The sequence below is a fragment of the Trachurus trachurus genome (genome assembly GCF_905171665.1).
Source record: "Trachurus trachurus genome assembly, chromosome: 13".
NCBI classification, from domain to species: Eukaryota; Metazoa; Chordata; class Actinopteri; order Carangiformes; family Carangidae; genus Trachurus; species Trachurus trachurus.
Window position 1 is genome coordinate 3,036,583 of NC_139892.1, and position 16,814 is coordinate 3,053,396.

Consider the following 16,814-nt stretch of genomic DNA (forward strand, 5'->3'; position numbering starts at 1 on the left):
TAAAATATATATATTTTTATTTTTTATTTTTTCAAAAATCTATCTTTGGACGTACGAATCGATCTGTAGGAATTAAAATGAGAATCGATTTAAAATCGGTGGATCGATCTTTTCAACCCAGCACTAAATTAAAATGTTATATTTTCTTAATGATCTAATTTCTTGTGTTTTCATTCAGAATCTTTTGCTCCAGTTTGTGGACGTAAACTCAAATCTGTCCTGAAGAAGAAGTTCCAGTGTGTGTTTGAGGGGATCTCTAAAGCAGGAAACCAAACCCTTCTGAACCAGATCTACACAGAGCTCTACATCACAGAGGGAGGGGCTGGAGGGGTCAATGATGAACATGAGGTCAGACAGATTGAAACAGCGTCCAGGAAACCAGACAGACCAGAAACAACCTTCAGACAAGAAGACATCTTTAAAGCCCCACCTGGAAGAGACCGACCAATCAGAACAGTGATGACAAAGGGAGTGGCTGGCATTGGGAAAACAGTCTTAACACAGAAGTTCACTCTGGACTGGGCTGAAGACAAGGACAACCAGGACATACACTTCACATTTCCCTTCACCTTCAGAGAGCTGAATGTGCTGAAAGAGAAAAAGTTCAGCTTGGTGGAACTTGTTCATCACTTCTTCTCTGAAACCAAAGAAGCAGGAATCTGCAGGTTTGATCAGTTCCAGGTCGTCTTCATCTTTGACGGTCTGGACGAGTGTCGACTTCCTCTGGACTTCCACAACACTGAGATCCTGACTGATGTGACAGAGTCCACCTCAGTCAACGTGCTGCTGACCAACCTCATCAGGGGGAACCTGCTTCCCTCTGCTCGCCTCTGGATAACCACACGACCTGCAGCAGCCAATCAGATCCCTCCTCAGTGTGTTGACATGGTGACAGAGGTCAGAGGGTTCACTGACCCACAGAAGGAGGAGTACTTCAGGAAGAGGTTCAGAGATGAGGAACAAGCCAGAGAGATCATCTCCCACATCAAGACATCACGAAGCCTCCACATCATGTGCCACATCCCAGTCTTCTGCTGGATCACTGCTACAGTCCTGGAGGAGCTGTTGAAGACCAGAGAGAGAGGAGAGCTGCCCAAGACCCTGACTGAGATGTACATCCACTTCCTGGTGGTTCATCTAAAACTGAAGAAGGTCAAGTATGATGGAGGAGCCGAGACAGATCCACACTGGAGTCCAAAGAGCAGGAAAATGATTGAGTCTCTGGGAAAACTGGCTTTTGAGCAGCTGCAGAAAGGAAACCTGATCTTCTATGAATCAGACCTGACAGAGTGTGGCATTGATATCAGAGCAGCCTCGGTGTACTCAGGAGTGTTCACACAGATCTTTAAAGAGGAGAGAGGCCTGTACCAGGACCAGGTGTTCTGCTTCGTCCATCTGAGTGTTCAGGAGTTTCTGGCTGCTCTTCATGTCCATCTGACCTTCATCAACTCTGGAATCAACCTGATGTCACAACAACAAACAACCTCCAAAAAGAATGAAACAACAGGAGTCAAATATGCAGAGACAAACTTCTACCAGAGCGCTGTGGACGAGGCCTTACAGAGTCCAAATGGACATCTGGACCTGTTCCTCTGCTTCCTCCTGGGTCTTTCACTGGAGACCAATCAGAATCTCCTAAGAGGTCTGATGACACAGACAGCAAGTGACTCATGGTCCAATCAGGAAACAGTTCAGTACATCAAGGGGAAGATTGAAGAGACTCCGTCTGCAGAGAAAAGCATCAACCTGTTCCACTGTCTGAATGAACTGAATGATCGTTCTCTAGTGGAGGAGATCCAACAGTCCCTGAGGTCAGGACGTCTCTCCACAGATGAACTGTCTCCTGCTCAATGGTCGGCTCTGGTCTTCATCTTACTGTCATCAGAGGAAGATCTGGACGAGTTTGACCTGAAGAAATACTCTACTTCAGAGGAGACTCTTCTGAGGCTGCTGCCAGTGGTCAAAGCCTCTCATAAAGCTCTGTAAGTGTAGAGATAGTTGTATTTATTCATCATTACATAAAAAACCCTTCTGTCTTTTCAACAGTATGGATAATAAACTCCTTTCTTCTTTAATTCCTTATGATCATCTCTTCAGACTGAGCAGCTGTAACCTCTCAGAGAGAAGCTGTGAAGCTCTGTCCTCAGTCCTCAGCTCCCAGTCCTCTAGTCTGAGACACCTGGACCTGAGTAACAACAACCTGCAGGACTCAGGAGTGAAGCTGCTGTCTGGTGGACTGGGGAGTCCACACTGTAGACTGGAGACTCTCAGGTGAGGATCCATTCAGCTGTTTATCTGATGACACTTGAACACAGCAGCAGGTGTTGACAGAGGGTTCCTGTGTGCTGTTGTGTGTGTTCAGTCTGTCAGGATGTCTGATCACAGAGGAATGCTGTGCTTCATTGGACATGTTCATATTTTTAGTGAACGTTGAACTGAATTAATCAGTTTATAAATGATGAACCTGAGCAGCGTTCACTGTCACCAGAGTGAACACTGCTCAGGTTTTTTGACAGTTTTACATCACGTCTCATGACATCTCCATGGAGACGGCCCAGCAACAATAGTATGTCGTTGTGGTAGAGACGGTACAAACACATCTACTCCGGCTGAAGACAGTTTGCTTGAGTGTTTGAAGCAGTCTGATGAATAAACAAGTGGAAAAAAAAGAAAAAAAGCTCCTGGATATTTCCACATACAGTTTACCTTCATTGTAAAATGATCGAGGGTAGGCTTAATCCGTTTATATTTACTTTAATAACAGCGCAAACATCTAAACAAACCGGCATAAGAAGAGCGTCCTCGTAACCAAGGCAACAACACATTAACTGCTCTGCGTAACAATGTTCCAGTTGCTGTGGCAACATTAGTTCCGTTATAACTATAATATGACATCTCCCCCTTTTAAGTTATCATCAATAACAAAGTGCAATAAATACATACAGTAACAGCCAGAAAATATTTCATATTCAAACATGTATCCTTAGCATGTTGTAAATTCTATTTCTATAATAAACACATTTACCCTGAAAACATTCCCCTCTATATAAGGTAATCCCAACACAGTCTCACCCCTTTGCGTCAAACGGTTGACGCTTGGTCAAGGCCCCTTACGTCAATATACTGACGTGGAGGGGGTACCCTCGAGGTCGTTTCTCGACGAATAGGGCCACTCATAGACTTGAATGCAAATCCCTCATCCTCGGATTTTGACGCAGGGGGGCGGGACCGTTCGCGTTGTTTCCAGACGCTCAAGGTACCCCTCAGCGTGGGACCTGAACGCACAGGGATTTCAATTGATTTTAATGCAATCCCCTCCGCGGCGATATGTGACGCTCAGAGCAAGTGCTCCAGCCATCCATTCACTCCTATTCCGATCCGGCCGCGGTGCTGAAAGACGCCGTGAGCGCCCCTCCCATTGGATAACTGATCCTCGTACCATTTGCAGCTGAATTTGTATATTTATACAGCAATTTGGCCGCAAAAATAACATTTCAACATATTTTTATGACATTTCTAACGAGAAATGTGTGTTTTACTTTCAAAATCTATGTTGAACGAATTCAAATTATATTTTGTTTGGCAAATTGAATCTGTCAAAATGTGTACAATATGTTCATTCAGCTTTCTGGCCATAAAAACAACATTTCGGGATATATCTGGCATTGTTTGAGGACATTTCTAGCGAGAAATGTATGTTTTACTCTCTAAATATATGTTGAATGAAAGCAGATTGTGTTTTATTTGTCCTGTAACGATATCACAGCTTGTGCTTGTGACTGTCGAGCCGCTTTGGGCGTCATGTTGCCATAACAACGGCCCGCAGACCTATTTCTCCAGCCGACAGGCGGACATGCAGCTTCCGCGTTGTTGCCGAGGATGTGACGTCATTGCAACGGCGCCACCGGTCGCGACCATAGCCTGCGACACTGCCATCTACGGCGTCTGGACGGAACTACAACACCTTAACAGTGTGGAAATTAAGCCATGTTGATTTAATTCAACAACATGTGAATAAACAGTGAGGAATCAGAACAGTTAGACAGCTCTTTTTCAACAAAGTCCAAATAATTCAAGTAACTCAAGTCATATAGGCCTTTTTTTTTTAAATTCCAGAAAACAACATTTCTCCCCCCTTCTCCCTCCTCCCGCCCAGGAACCTTAGTTTATAATATAGTGTAGAATGAACCCGTCCACTGTAGTAATGTTTATGCACAACTGCACCACTTTAGCCAGCTCCTTTATTTCTGGTTTTACATTGGACAAACTGATTAAGGCTCCATTTTCAGGAGACACAGCTATTCTTTAATAACTTCCACATTCGTTGGGTTACGTTCAGAGGTTTATCAGGGCAGGGCCTAGGGTCATCCAGTGTTAGCAATTACAGACCCATCTGACCTTCACAGGGGTCACAGGTCAACTTTTCATGTGAAATTTGACGATTTTTGCTATCAATTCAGGCATAAAACACCAATACTTTGAGCTGAGAAGCTGAAATGTTAGCTTCTAGTCCAGACCTTTGAGCAGATTGAGCGTGCCAAATATCAGGGCTGTGTTCCACTCAGAAGTGTCCAAAATGGCCAAAAAGCAGTGTTCATTTCTAATCCTTCATTGTGTACAAGACTAAATTCAACAGATATTCTTTAATAACTTCCACATGCTTTGAGCTGGAAGCCTGAAAGTTTCGGGGTTTTATCAGGGGCCTAGGGCCATTCATCATCTGCAATTTCAGACCAATCCCACATTCAGAAGGGGTCAAAGGTCAAGGTTTAATGTGAAATTTGACGATTTTTGCTATTATTTCAGGCATAAAACACCAATACTTTGAGCTGGGAAGCTGAAATCTTTAGATTCTAGTCCAGACCTTGGAGCAGATTGACGGTGCCAAATATCAGAGCTGTGCTCCACTCAGAAGTGTCCAAAATGGCCATGGTAAGTGTCAAAGGTCGCAGGGGTCAAACATCAAAGTGAGTCCTAACAAAACACACACGCTTTAAGTAATCATCATGAAATTTAGATGAGTTGTATATCAGAGAGTCCTCTATCAAAATATTGCGTTCCCGTTGCGCTGGGGGCCCCTGGAGGCCCCTGGGGGCCACTTGGCTTTCCCATGCTCCCATAGAGTTGGGTGTCGGGGTGATGGATAAGGGCCTCACAATGAGTCCACAGGCCAAGTTTCAAGTGATTCGGTTGGTTTCTATGGAAACAGCGGCCTCCTGGAGACAGAGGAATGCGGCTGTTTGAAGCCCCGCCTCTCGAAAAGTAATGGCTCAATCAGGACCGAACGCACATCAACACGTTCGTCTTGGGCCCCCGGAACCACTGATATCAAATTCAGAACTGTACGACTTTTAGAAATATATTTCATCCATTTCAGCTTTTCTGACTCAGAAGGTCTCTCAGGCATTAAGTCTGAGAGGCTCTGAATATGTTGAAATGTTATTTTTGCGGCCAAATTGCTGTATAAATATACAAATTCAGCTGCAAATGGTACGAGGATCAGTTATCCAATGGGAGGGGAGCTCACGGCGTCTTTCAGCACCGCGGCCGGATCGGAATAGGAGTGAATGGATGGCTGGAGCACTTGCTCTGAGCGTCACATATCGCCGCGGAGGGGATTGCATTAAAATCAATTGAAATCCCTGTGCGTTCAGGTCCCACGCTGAGGGGTACCTTGAGCGCCTGGAAACAACGCGAACGGTCCCGCCCCCCTTCGTCAAAATCCGAGGATGAGGGATTCGCATTCAAGTCTATGAGTGGCCCTTTGCGTTCTGGAGCAACGTCGAGGGAGAAACGGTCCCGCCCCCCTGCGTCAAAATCCGAGGATGAGGGATTTGCATTCAAGTCTATGAGTGGCCCTATTCGTCGAGAAACGACCTCGAGGGTACCCCCTCCACGTCAGTATATTGACGTAAGGGGCCTTGACCAAGCGTCAACCGTTTGACGCAAAGGGGTGAGACTGTGTTGATCCACACAAGATGTCATAAATTGTAATAATAATAATAATCTATATCAAACTCAAAATGCTATTTACTTAACTCAACTTTAAATTACTCAATCAAATATTATTACATTAAACTTAACCAAGGCACTTTCACAATCACAAGATGATTTTCAGTTAACATACATATTATTTCATTCTTTTCTCTATCTCTCTCTTTTTTTTCAAAAAAATAATTGTCCTTCTGTTTCCCCAATCCCCCCAAAGGCCATATGGTTGACACATCAGTGTCTGTCTACAGGACTAGCCTGTTGACTGGTCTGCACAGTCGTCCAGCTCTGGTTCGATACTGCCCTGATGTCTGTGCAGGGGTGTGTGTGTGTGTCTTGTGAGTTCCTTCGGACTAGAAGAAACAGTCTCTGGAGTGATAACAGTTCCTGGCTGGGAAATCACTCCTGTACTCTCAGCTGATGAAAGTAGTGTGTCTTGGGCAGGTTGTGAAGAAAGATCTGCCCGGTGATGGTGGCGGTTCCGCCGCAACACTGCTCTTTGTGATGTGTTGATGGTGTATGACCTTGGAGTCACACACTCTTTTGAAACGACTGCCGGTGTCACCCAGGCCTTTTCCTGATCCAGCTTGGTGAGGACTGTGTCTCCAGCTCGTAGTGGTGGAAGAGGTCTGGCTCCATGTCTGCGGTTATAGTAGAAAGCTTGTTTTGCCTTCTCACCAGCATCTTTCTGTTTAATAGTCTTTCTGTTGGGCCATTTAGGTTGAAGATTCTTCTCTAATGTGGGGAGTGTTGTTCTGATCTTTCTCCCCATTAACAGTTCTGCTGGACTGACTCCTGTGGTGGCACAGGGAGTTGATCTGTAGCACATGAGGGCTATTACTGGGTCTTCTTGTCGGAGGATTCTCTTCGCAGTCTGTACTGCTCTCTCCGCATGACTGTTTCCTTGAGGATGGTGAGGACTAGACGTGATGTGTTTGAAGTAGAGGTCTTCACGGGTCCAATTTGACGGACCCGAACCCAAATGGACCCGTGAAAACTGGACCCGGAGCCGACTGGCCCCGAGCTTTTATTGTAAATATGAGCTCCAAGCCGAAATGGACCCGTGAAAATTGAACCCGGACCCGACTGGCCCCAAGCTATTATTGTAAATATGAGTTCCGAACCCGAGCCGAACCCTTAAAAACCCGTGGACCCGAAATGCCCGAGTTGCTTTATGATTTAATACAAGTTGTCTAGCGTTAAATAAGACTTGTTTTCACTTTCTGTTTCTTACCTAAACGTAGTCTTCTTCTACCTGCTCCGGCTGCGGCCGCTGCCAGCCCCCCCTGGCCATAACGTGATGTGAACAGAAATAAATCCACGTCTCCTTTTTCTTGTTTAGATGGTCATGTACTGTAATCCTTCTTCTTAGCCATTGCTAACGCCAATCCACCGGTCATTTCCTCTTGTTTAATTAACGTTATAATTTTGGAGTTTCCATGTGCTTTGCGGAGCATACCGCGGTAACAACACGCTACGGCAACTCGATTGTTTAACTATTTTGAACCATTAACCATAACGTTACGTTAATAAACAAACTTTTTAACTGCCCCGAGTCCTGACCTAGGCTCTAACTTTTGCTTGAACTGTCACCTTTGACGTCATCATAAGAGTCGTGTAGTTGTTTTGATCACGTGACATAAGTCACACAGGCAGCTCGCAGCCTCGCATTGGACGGAAGGGGGAGGGCGGGGGTGATTGACAGCTGTGACAGCCAATCGCCGGGTCCTCTCGGGTACTGTAGGACCCGGCCTTTCACAATAAGAGACCCGAGCCCCGAGACAAACTCTACCGGTTCCGACCCGGCCCCGGCGTCACTTCTTGTGAGTGGACCCAAACCCGAGCCGGGTCGGGTCGGAACCTCGGGTTTTCGTTTTTTTCCGAAGACCTCTAGTTTGAAGTCTAGCTGTCTTGCCAGCTGGAATTCTGCGCTGGAGAATTGAGGACCATTGTCACTCACCACCTCATCCGGGATTCCAAACCTTGCAAAGGTTGCTTTAAGTCTCTGAATGACTTGAATGCTTGTTGTGGAAGATAGGTGCAGCACCTTGAGGAACCACGAGTAATGATCTGATATTACCAGGTAGTTGTTTTTGTTGTGCTCACAGAGGTCAAGAGCAATTCTCTTCCATGGACGATCAGGCAGAGGTGTAGAGATGAGTGGCTCTTTTTGTTGGGCCCGCTTTTGCTCTTGGCATGAGTGGCATGACATCACTGTGTTCTTGAGTTCTGCAGAGAGTCCTGGCCACCAGACCAAAGATTTTGCTCTGTCTCTACACTTTGTTAGCCCCTGATGTCCATCATGTATTTTCTGAATGATGTCGGCTCTCTGTGACTGTGGAATGACGATCCTGCTTCCACGTATGAGCAAACCATCAGCCTCTGATAGCTCATTTTTCACCTTCATGTACGCTCTGATGTTTGGTGGTACATTTCCACTGTATTCTGGCCATCCGCTTCTCACAAATTTGATGACAGACTGCAGCTCGCTGTCAGCTGCAGTGGCCATTTTGATGCTTTCCATCCTGCTTGGAGATGCTGGGATGCCTTGTACCACCGAAGCTACATAACACTCCACCTCGCTGTGTGTGTCAGTCTCTTCTTTTGTGTAAGTCTGTGGGCTTCGGGACAAGGCATCAGCGATGAGGAGAGTTTTTCCTGGCACATATACAGCAACTGGTTTGTACCTCATCAGCCGCATGTAGCCTTGACATCTCAAGGGAACATTATCGATGCTCTGGCTGTTGATGAGTGGCACCAATGGCTTATGATCAGTCTCAAGCCTGAATTCATCTAGGCCACACAGATACTTGTCAAACTTTTCACAAGCCCACACACCAGCCAGACACTCCTTCTCTATCTGGGCATAGCGTGTTTCAGCTTCTGAGAGACATCTGGAGCAGTAGGCTACTGGCTTCCACTCTTCTCCGTGGAGCTGAAGCAGCACAGCTCCCAGTCCATAACTACTGGCGTCTGCAGATACAGCTGTAGGCCTTGTGACGTCATAAAAGGAAAGAACAGGTGCTTTTGTCAGCATTCTTTTAATGTCCTCAAAAGCTGCCTGCTGTGAGTGTCCCCAGGTCCAGATGTTCTTGCTCTTTAGCAGCTCATACAACGGCTGTCCCACCGCTGCAAGGGCTGGAACTAACCTCCCCAGGTAATTCACCATGCCGAGGACTCTTTTTAGCTCGTGCACATTTTCAGGCGGTGGCAGCTGGTGAATGGCCTCCACTTTGTCAGGGTTCGGTCTGACCCCTGACTGGTCGATGAGATGACCCAAGAAGCGTAGCTGGCTCTGTCTGAGGGAGCATTTCTCCTTGTTGAGTTTCAACCCTGCCAACTCAACACGCTGCAGCACCTTCTCAAGTCGGGCATCATGTTGCTCCATCGAGGTCCCATAGATGAGGATGTCATCCATGAAGACTGCCACGCCTTCCAGTCCTTCTAGAGTCTCCAGCATCTTCCGCTGGAAGATCTTCGGTGCACTTGTTATGCCAAAAGGTAGTCTTTTGAAACAGTATCTGCCAAATGGTGTTATAAAAGTTCAGCTTGCAGCTGTCTGGATGCAGAGGGATCTGCCAGAATCCGCTGGCAGCATCAAGGGAAGAAAACACAGTTGCGCCGCTCAGCTTGGCTGTTATCTCGTCTGAAGTTGGTAGAATGTAGCGTTCTCTTTTGACTGACCTGTTTAGTTTTGTCAGGTCAACGCAGATTCGGGCTGTGCCTGTGTTTGTAGAGATAAGTCCTGCTAGGTGACTTTAGAATGTTATAGTTGTCATGGTGACAATAAATCAGACCAATGTTTCCTGGACCTAACAGCTGGTGAGCGAGTGAGTACCACACAGTCAAAGAGAAGTTGGACGCTCACTTCGTCGCCCGCAGGAACGTCATATATGAACGGGCGATGTTTAATCAACGGCAGCAAGAGTCGGGCGAGTCAGCTGACTCGTTCATCACTGCGTTACATTGCCTGGCGGAGCACTGCGGATACGGCGCGTTACATGACGAGATGGTGAGAAACAGACTGGTCGTGGGTCTGAGAGACAAACGTCTATCAGAGAGATTACAGCTGGATCCTGAACTGACACTGCAGAAAGCTGTCACTTTAGTTAAACAGAGTGAACAGGTGAAGAATCAAAACGAACTGCTAAAAGCTAACTGCAAAGGAGACATGATGAACACACAGCTGGACAGCATGTATGCACAGCAGCGCGGTGGTGCAAAAACAAAACAGGCTCAGCCACGGTCCAAACCAGTGTTCAGTAAAGTCCAGAACAGACCATGCAGACGGTGTGGGGACACAAGAGGACACAGCCAAGACCAATGTCCAGCAAAAGATGCAACATGTAACCAGTGCAGAAAAAAAGGACATTATGCTCGAGTCTGCAGGTCAAAAAAGTTACATGAGGTAAACATGGCCACAATGTCACACACACAGGATAGTGATGATGAAGAATATGGAGTTTCTTTCCTGGGCTCAATGTCAACAGAGACAGGGGACAGTGCTGGTCACTGGATGACTGAGGTAAAATGGATGACCACAAAGCAGTGTTTAAAATTGACACTGGCGCAGATGTGACAGCCATACCCAAAAGACTGTACGACGAGGGCCAGTACGGTCAGCTATCAAAAGCTACAATGGTTCTGAAAGGGCCAGGAGGAAACCCTCTGAAAGTGATGGGCAAGTTCAAAGCCACTCTCAAAAAGAGAAATAAAACAAAGAAAGAGACTGTATATGTTGTGGATGGGCTGAGGACACCGCTGCTAAGCCGAGCAGCCGCCACAGAGCTGCAGCTGGTCGTCAGGCTGGACAACGTCAGCCTGGATACAAGCGAGGTGGTGAAGCAATAATTCCCAAAGCTCTTCTCTGGACTCGGAAAAATGGGGGGTGAGCACACCATCATACTCAAGGAAGATGCGGTCTCAACACCTAGGCGAGTCTCACTTCCCCTCCTTCCCAAAGTCAAAATTGAGCTAAATCGCATGGAGCAGCAAGGTGTCATCTCAAAAGTGGAGCAGCCCACAGCATGGTGTGCGCCCATGATGGTTGTTTCTAAACGCGCACGAGAACCTGTGAGGATCTGCACTGACCTCACAGAACTGAATAAGTCAGTAGAGAGAGAGAGACATCAACTTCCCTCGGTGGAGAACACTCTTGGACAGCTCACCGGGGCCAAAGTCTTCTCAAAGCTAGATGCTAAGTCAGGATTTTGGCAAATTCCACTCTCCAAGGAATCTTCTCTGCTGACCACGTTCATCACTCCATTCGGACGGTACTGCTACAATCGTCTATGTTTTGGCATCTCATCAGCACCAGAACATTTTCAGAAACGCATGCAGCAGATCCTAGAGGGCATAGATAGTACTGTGTGCCACATGGATGATGTGCTCATCTGGGGAGCCAGTCAGGCAGAACACGATGAGAGGCTGCGGAAGACACTCTCACGGCTGCGGAGTGACACTGAACGACAAATGTGGTGAGCGCTGTAAAATCCATGAAGGAGCCCAGAAATGTCAGTGAGGTGAGACGCTTCCTGGGGATGACTAATCACCTTGGTAAATTCATGCCTCACCTAGCTGAGAAAACTCACCCACTCAGAGAGCTGATCAAGAAATCAAATATGTGGATTTGGGGGCCGCAACAGCAGCAGGCTTTTGACAGCATAAAAGAGGACCTGACTACTCCTCCAGGTCTAGCTCTGTATAATCCAAACATTGACACGCTTGTCTCAGCAGATGCCTCATCATATGGCATGGGTGCTGTTCTCCTCCAGCGGCAAGACAGCACAGCAAAGTGGAAACCAGTGGCATATGCGTCAAGGGCACTCAGCAGCACTGAACAGAGGTATGCTCAGATCGAGAAGGAGGCTCTTGCTTCCACATGGGCCTGTGAGAGGTTTGCAGAGTTCCTCATCGGGAAAACCTTTCACATTATTTTCCTACACTATATCTCACACAGACAATGGCCCACAGTTTGCATCAGAGACTTTTCAGAAGTTTGCACAGGATTGGAGCTTCAGCCACATCACCTCCAGTCCACACTTCCCACAAAGCAATGGAGAGGCAGAGCGGGCTGTGAGGACGATTAAAAATCTCTTCAAGAAATCCAGTGACCCCTATGGATACAGTCCCACAGAGCTACTCATGGGGAGGAAGATCCGCACAACAGTTCCTGTCCTTCCCTCCCAGCTCAACCCCTCAAGTACAGATATGGAGGACTTGAAAAGAAAGGAGCAAAGCTACAGACAAAAACAGCAGCAGAACTACAACTGTCGCCACGCAGCACGTGACATGCCAGAACTGCAACCCGGCGACCATGTGTGGGTCAAGGACATGCAACAGAGAGGCACCGTGGTGTCCACTGCAGGAACACCCAGATCCTACATCGTGGAGACTTCAAGAGGCAGCCTGCGGAGGAACAGATTCCATCTCTCGCAGACTCCTGTGGCACCTGCCACACCCACCGAGATCCCTGACCTGTCATTGGAAAACAACACTCCAGCGACAGATCCTGCTAGATCTACTGATACACCCGTGACTCCTGAGAGGTGTGACTTAAGTCACAGACACACTTCAGTGAACAAGAGACGCTATCCAGCCAGAATCAGGACAGCTCCAGTTCGCTTGAACTATGAGAAGATGTGAACACCTACCCTGAGTGAATGCTGGGTAACAATAATTCCCTCACTCAGTGGAAGAGCCTGGGCTCTTAAGACAGAAATGTATATATTGTGTGTTTAAAAAAAAAAAGAAAGAAAGAAAAGAAATGAAGTGACTGTGATCGTATAATGTGTAAAATAGTGATAATAATAATACTTGTTTAATATCAGAGAAGACATTATTTAACTTTAGTATTTGTTATTTATTATCTGATGTTTACAGCAGTGATTTTTATGATAGTACTGTGTTTAGAAGAGACTTTAGAGAAGAATCGTTTGAACGACCTAAGTGAAAAGATTTTAGAGTTTGCTTGAATTTAAATATGAACTTTCAGTTATGAATGTATATGCAGTATGACTATTGGTTAATTGTTACAACTAGAAAAGTTGTGTTTATTGGATAGTTTCCTCATGTCTAGTCAGACGCTTTAAAATAAGGTCTCTCGGAAACTAACTGGAAAAGGGAGATGTAGAGATAAGTCCTGCTAGGTGACTTTAGAATGTTATAGTTGTCATGGTGACAATAAATCAGACCAACGTTTCCTGGACCTAACAGCTGGTGTGTCTCTGATATGCTCCTGCCTCCTTACGTCTTGACTTAGCTATAACGCTACAACAGTGTTCTTCTTCAGGACTGGTACTATGGGAGCCCACCATTCAGTAGGTTGTATCACTCGCTCGATGACACCATCCTTCTCCATCCTCTGTATTTCTTCTTTCACTTTCTCTAACATGGGAAAGGGCACACGACGTGCAGTGTGCACAGCATATGGTACAGCATCTTCTCTTAGCTGGATTTTGACTGGTTCAGTTTTTAGAGTAGCATGTGTGACAGTGGTGGTCCTGTCACTATGCCTCCAATTGATAATGTGCCCTGGCTACTTGGCCAAGGGGATGTCCCTTTGGGTGACTGGCAAGCGCGCATGACTATTACCCGGGAGGTGTGGGTTCAATCCCCGCCCGGGCCCTCTTCACCTTGCCACTGTGGGTTAGATGGCTGCTGATGCATTTTAACTCATCTACTCGCCTCACCAGGTTCATCCTCACTGACAGGGCCTGGCTGAGGAGATTGTTGACTCTACATCCACGTACTACGTAGGCTGTGAATAGATAGTCTTTACCTTTGTGGCTGGCTGTTGCATTAAAGCGGCCCAGACACAGCAGCTCACCTCCAGGGCTGTCCAGAGGAATGTCAGGTGGGTTCAGTGTTCTCTCAGGGGTGAGTGTGTGAAATGTGTCCTCACTTATGACAGTGACATCAGCTCCCGTGTCAATCTTGAATTCTACTGGACAGGAATCCACTTGAAGTTGCACAGTCCACTGTTCACTTTTTTCATTAGCATCACACACTGAACCCAGGAAATAAGAGGTCTGCCCAGCTCTCTCAGTCTCTGTGACCTCATTCACTGACCTGCTGCGACATACTCTGGCCCAGTGTCCCATTCTGTGACAGTTGTGGCAGGTAGCTCTTTCTGCAGGACACTTCTCATCTCTATTATGCTGTGTTTTCCCACATTTGCCACATTTCCCCCCATTTTCTGTCCTTTGACTTGCCTTGTTGATGCTGTTGTGGTTTCCTGTTCGTGCTTTTACGTTTAAACTGCACCTCCTATACTGATCCCACAGCGTCTCCTTGCAGACTCACTTGTGTCGCGACCTCCTCCGACTGTCTGATGGTCTGTATTGTGTGCGTCAGCGTCAGGTCCGACATCAGCTGCAGCCTGCGAGAGAGCTCTTCCCCTCCCGACGACGATGCGGTCGCGGATATTTTCCTCTCGAGTTACTCCAAACTCACAGTGCTCAGAGAGTTCATACAGGGCTCTGATGAAACATTCTGCCTTCTCACCCAGCCGTTGGACCCGTTGGTAAAAACATGCCCGTTCGTGGATAACATTCCTCCTCGGAAAAAAGTAGTCGTTAAACTTCCCCATGACGATGACAAAGTCATTACGGTCCTCCTCTTGAGCAAACGTGAATGACTTAAAAATGTTTTCTGCCTCATTGCCCATGGCGTAAATCAGGCAGCTCACTTGTACTTGTCCCTCGTCCTTGTGAAGTTTTGTTGCGACTCTGTATCGCTCGAACCGTTGCTTCCACTCAGGCCACCCCATCGGCTTGTCAAACGTAAAGTTTTTAGGAGGGTTAAACTTCGCCATTTCTTTCTTCTTGCCGTCTGTCTTCTTACTTTATCTCTTAATCATCCGTTTAATTACTTCTGACACCATGTAAAATGATCGAGGGTAGGCTTAATCCGTTTATATTTACTTTAATAACAGTGCAAACATCTAAACAAACCTGCATAAGAAGAGAGTCCTTGTAACCAAGGCAACAACACATTAACTGCTCTACAATGTTCCAGTTGCTGAGGCAACTATAACTATAATATGACATTCACTACACCTGGTTTTTCACTTTCAGCAGAATATGACTCATTGTTTAAGTGGTTAAATATTTTCTCAATCTCAACTTTGTTGTTTTTTTTAGTTCATTAAGTCATATAGTTTGTTAGTGGCAGTGATTAGAGGCTGGTGATGGAGGTAGAAGGAGGTTCTACTGAAAAACAACAACTGATTTTTATATATATATATATATATATATATATATATAACAACAAATGAACATGAATTAGTTAATTTTCATCTGTATGAACTGAGCTTATAAGGAGTTCTTTTTAAGTGTGAACTGACAGAAACACTGACTGAAGAAACTAAATTGCATTTGGTGGTGGTGGGTCACTGTACATCTGAAGTGGTGTGAACACTGATTCCAGGAATCTGTCCCAATATTTTACTGTTATAGAAAACAATATCGATGATGGTTGGTGTAGGTGGTGGATGATTTGTTCTGTACAATGAAATAATAAAGTAACATTACACATTATGACATCAAACAAATAATACAGATAAATTAAGTTATTTTTCTTCAACTTCATTAACACATCCACAGTTTTGGTGATTCACTTTAAGGTCAAACTCAGGTCTCCAGTATGAGATAAAAATCAATATGATAACATTCAAACAACATGAGCAACTTAAATCAATAAATGAAGGAAGTGAGGTCAGTACAGTCACATTGTCTTCAGGCAAATGTTTGGAGGGAAGGAGAGGGTCAAAGGTCGAAGGTCACATTAGGGGGTGTGGTTAGGTGTTACTGTGGTGATGCAGGCAGGGTGGAGTCTGTGATTTTAACACTGACTGTATGTATACAAACAACAAAACAAATATGAATATACAAAGATAAGTGAGAGATCACAGTATATAATCAAATCTATCTATTAATCTATTTATACAAGCTGGAACATGTTGAGTAAGAAACAATGTAAACTCTCAGGTTTGTGTTTAAATGTTGTGTATTTATGATTCTAACCTGTTATTTCCTTCATATTGAGTATGTGAGTGTTTTTCCTTTAATTCCTCTTCAGACTGAGCGGCTGTAACCTCTCAGAGAGAAGCTGTGAAGCTCTGTCCTCAGTCCTCAGCTCCCAGTCCTCTAGTCTGAGACACCTGGACCTGAGTAATAACAACCTGCAGGACTCAGGAGTGAAGCTGCTGTCTGGTGGACTGGAGAGTCCACACTGTGGACTGGAGACTCTCAGGTGAGGATCCATTCAGCTGTTTATCTGATGACACTTGAACACAGCAGCAGGTGTTGACAGAGGGTTCCTGTGTGTTTTTGTGTGTGTTCAGTCTGTCAGGATGTCTGATCACAGAGGAAGGCTGTTCTTCTCTGGCCTCAGCTCTGAGCTCCAACCCCTCCCATCTGAGAGAGCTGGACCTGAGCTACAATCATCCAGGAGCCTCAGGAGTGAAGCTGCTGTCTGCTGGACTGGAGGATCCAGACTGGAGACTGGACTCTCTCAGGTATGGAGAGGCTGCTGCAGCCACACACACTGTCTGATAGAGGAGGAGGAGCTGGAACATTTTCTATGGCCCCGTTCACACCTGGTCACACCTGGTACATCTGTCTCAGGTGATTGATGCATTGATGACATCAGATCCCATCACTCAGACCATATCCAGAGGTGGTGTAGGCCACAGTGAAGCTCCGCCCACTCCACTGACGTCCTCCGTCACAGTCTGACTCGTCCCAACACAGTTTATACTGAAGCCAAAATCTCAGAGTGTTTCAAACATGAGCTGTGCAGCTTTTATCAGGAACAGCGAT

The 16,814-nt window shown here is 46.0% G+C and overlaps 1 protein-coding gene across 1 annotated transcript in view; it reads left to right on the forward strand.

Annotated features, from left to right (window-relative positions):
* LOC310995680 (protein NLRC3-like) overlaps positions 1-16,814 on the forward strand; it is a gene marked incomplete at its 3' end in the record, with an annotated part of 65,421 nt that overhangs the window by 4,092 nt on the left and 44,515 nt on the right. The window contains exons 2-5 of the mRNA XM_083984797.1: positions 179-1,982; positions 2,098-2,271; positions 16,072-16,245; positions 16,337-16,510. Of these exons, the coding sequence (XP_083840923.1) occupies positions 179-1,982; positions 2,098-2,271; positions 16,072-16,245; positions 16,337-16,510 (2,326 nt within the window). The remainder of the gene's footprint in view (positions 1-178; positions 1,983-2,097; positions 2,272-16,071; positions 16,246-16,336; positions 16,511-16,814) is intronic.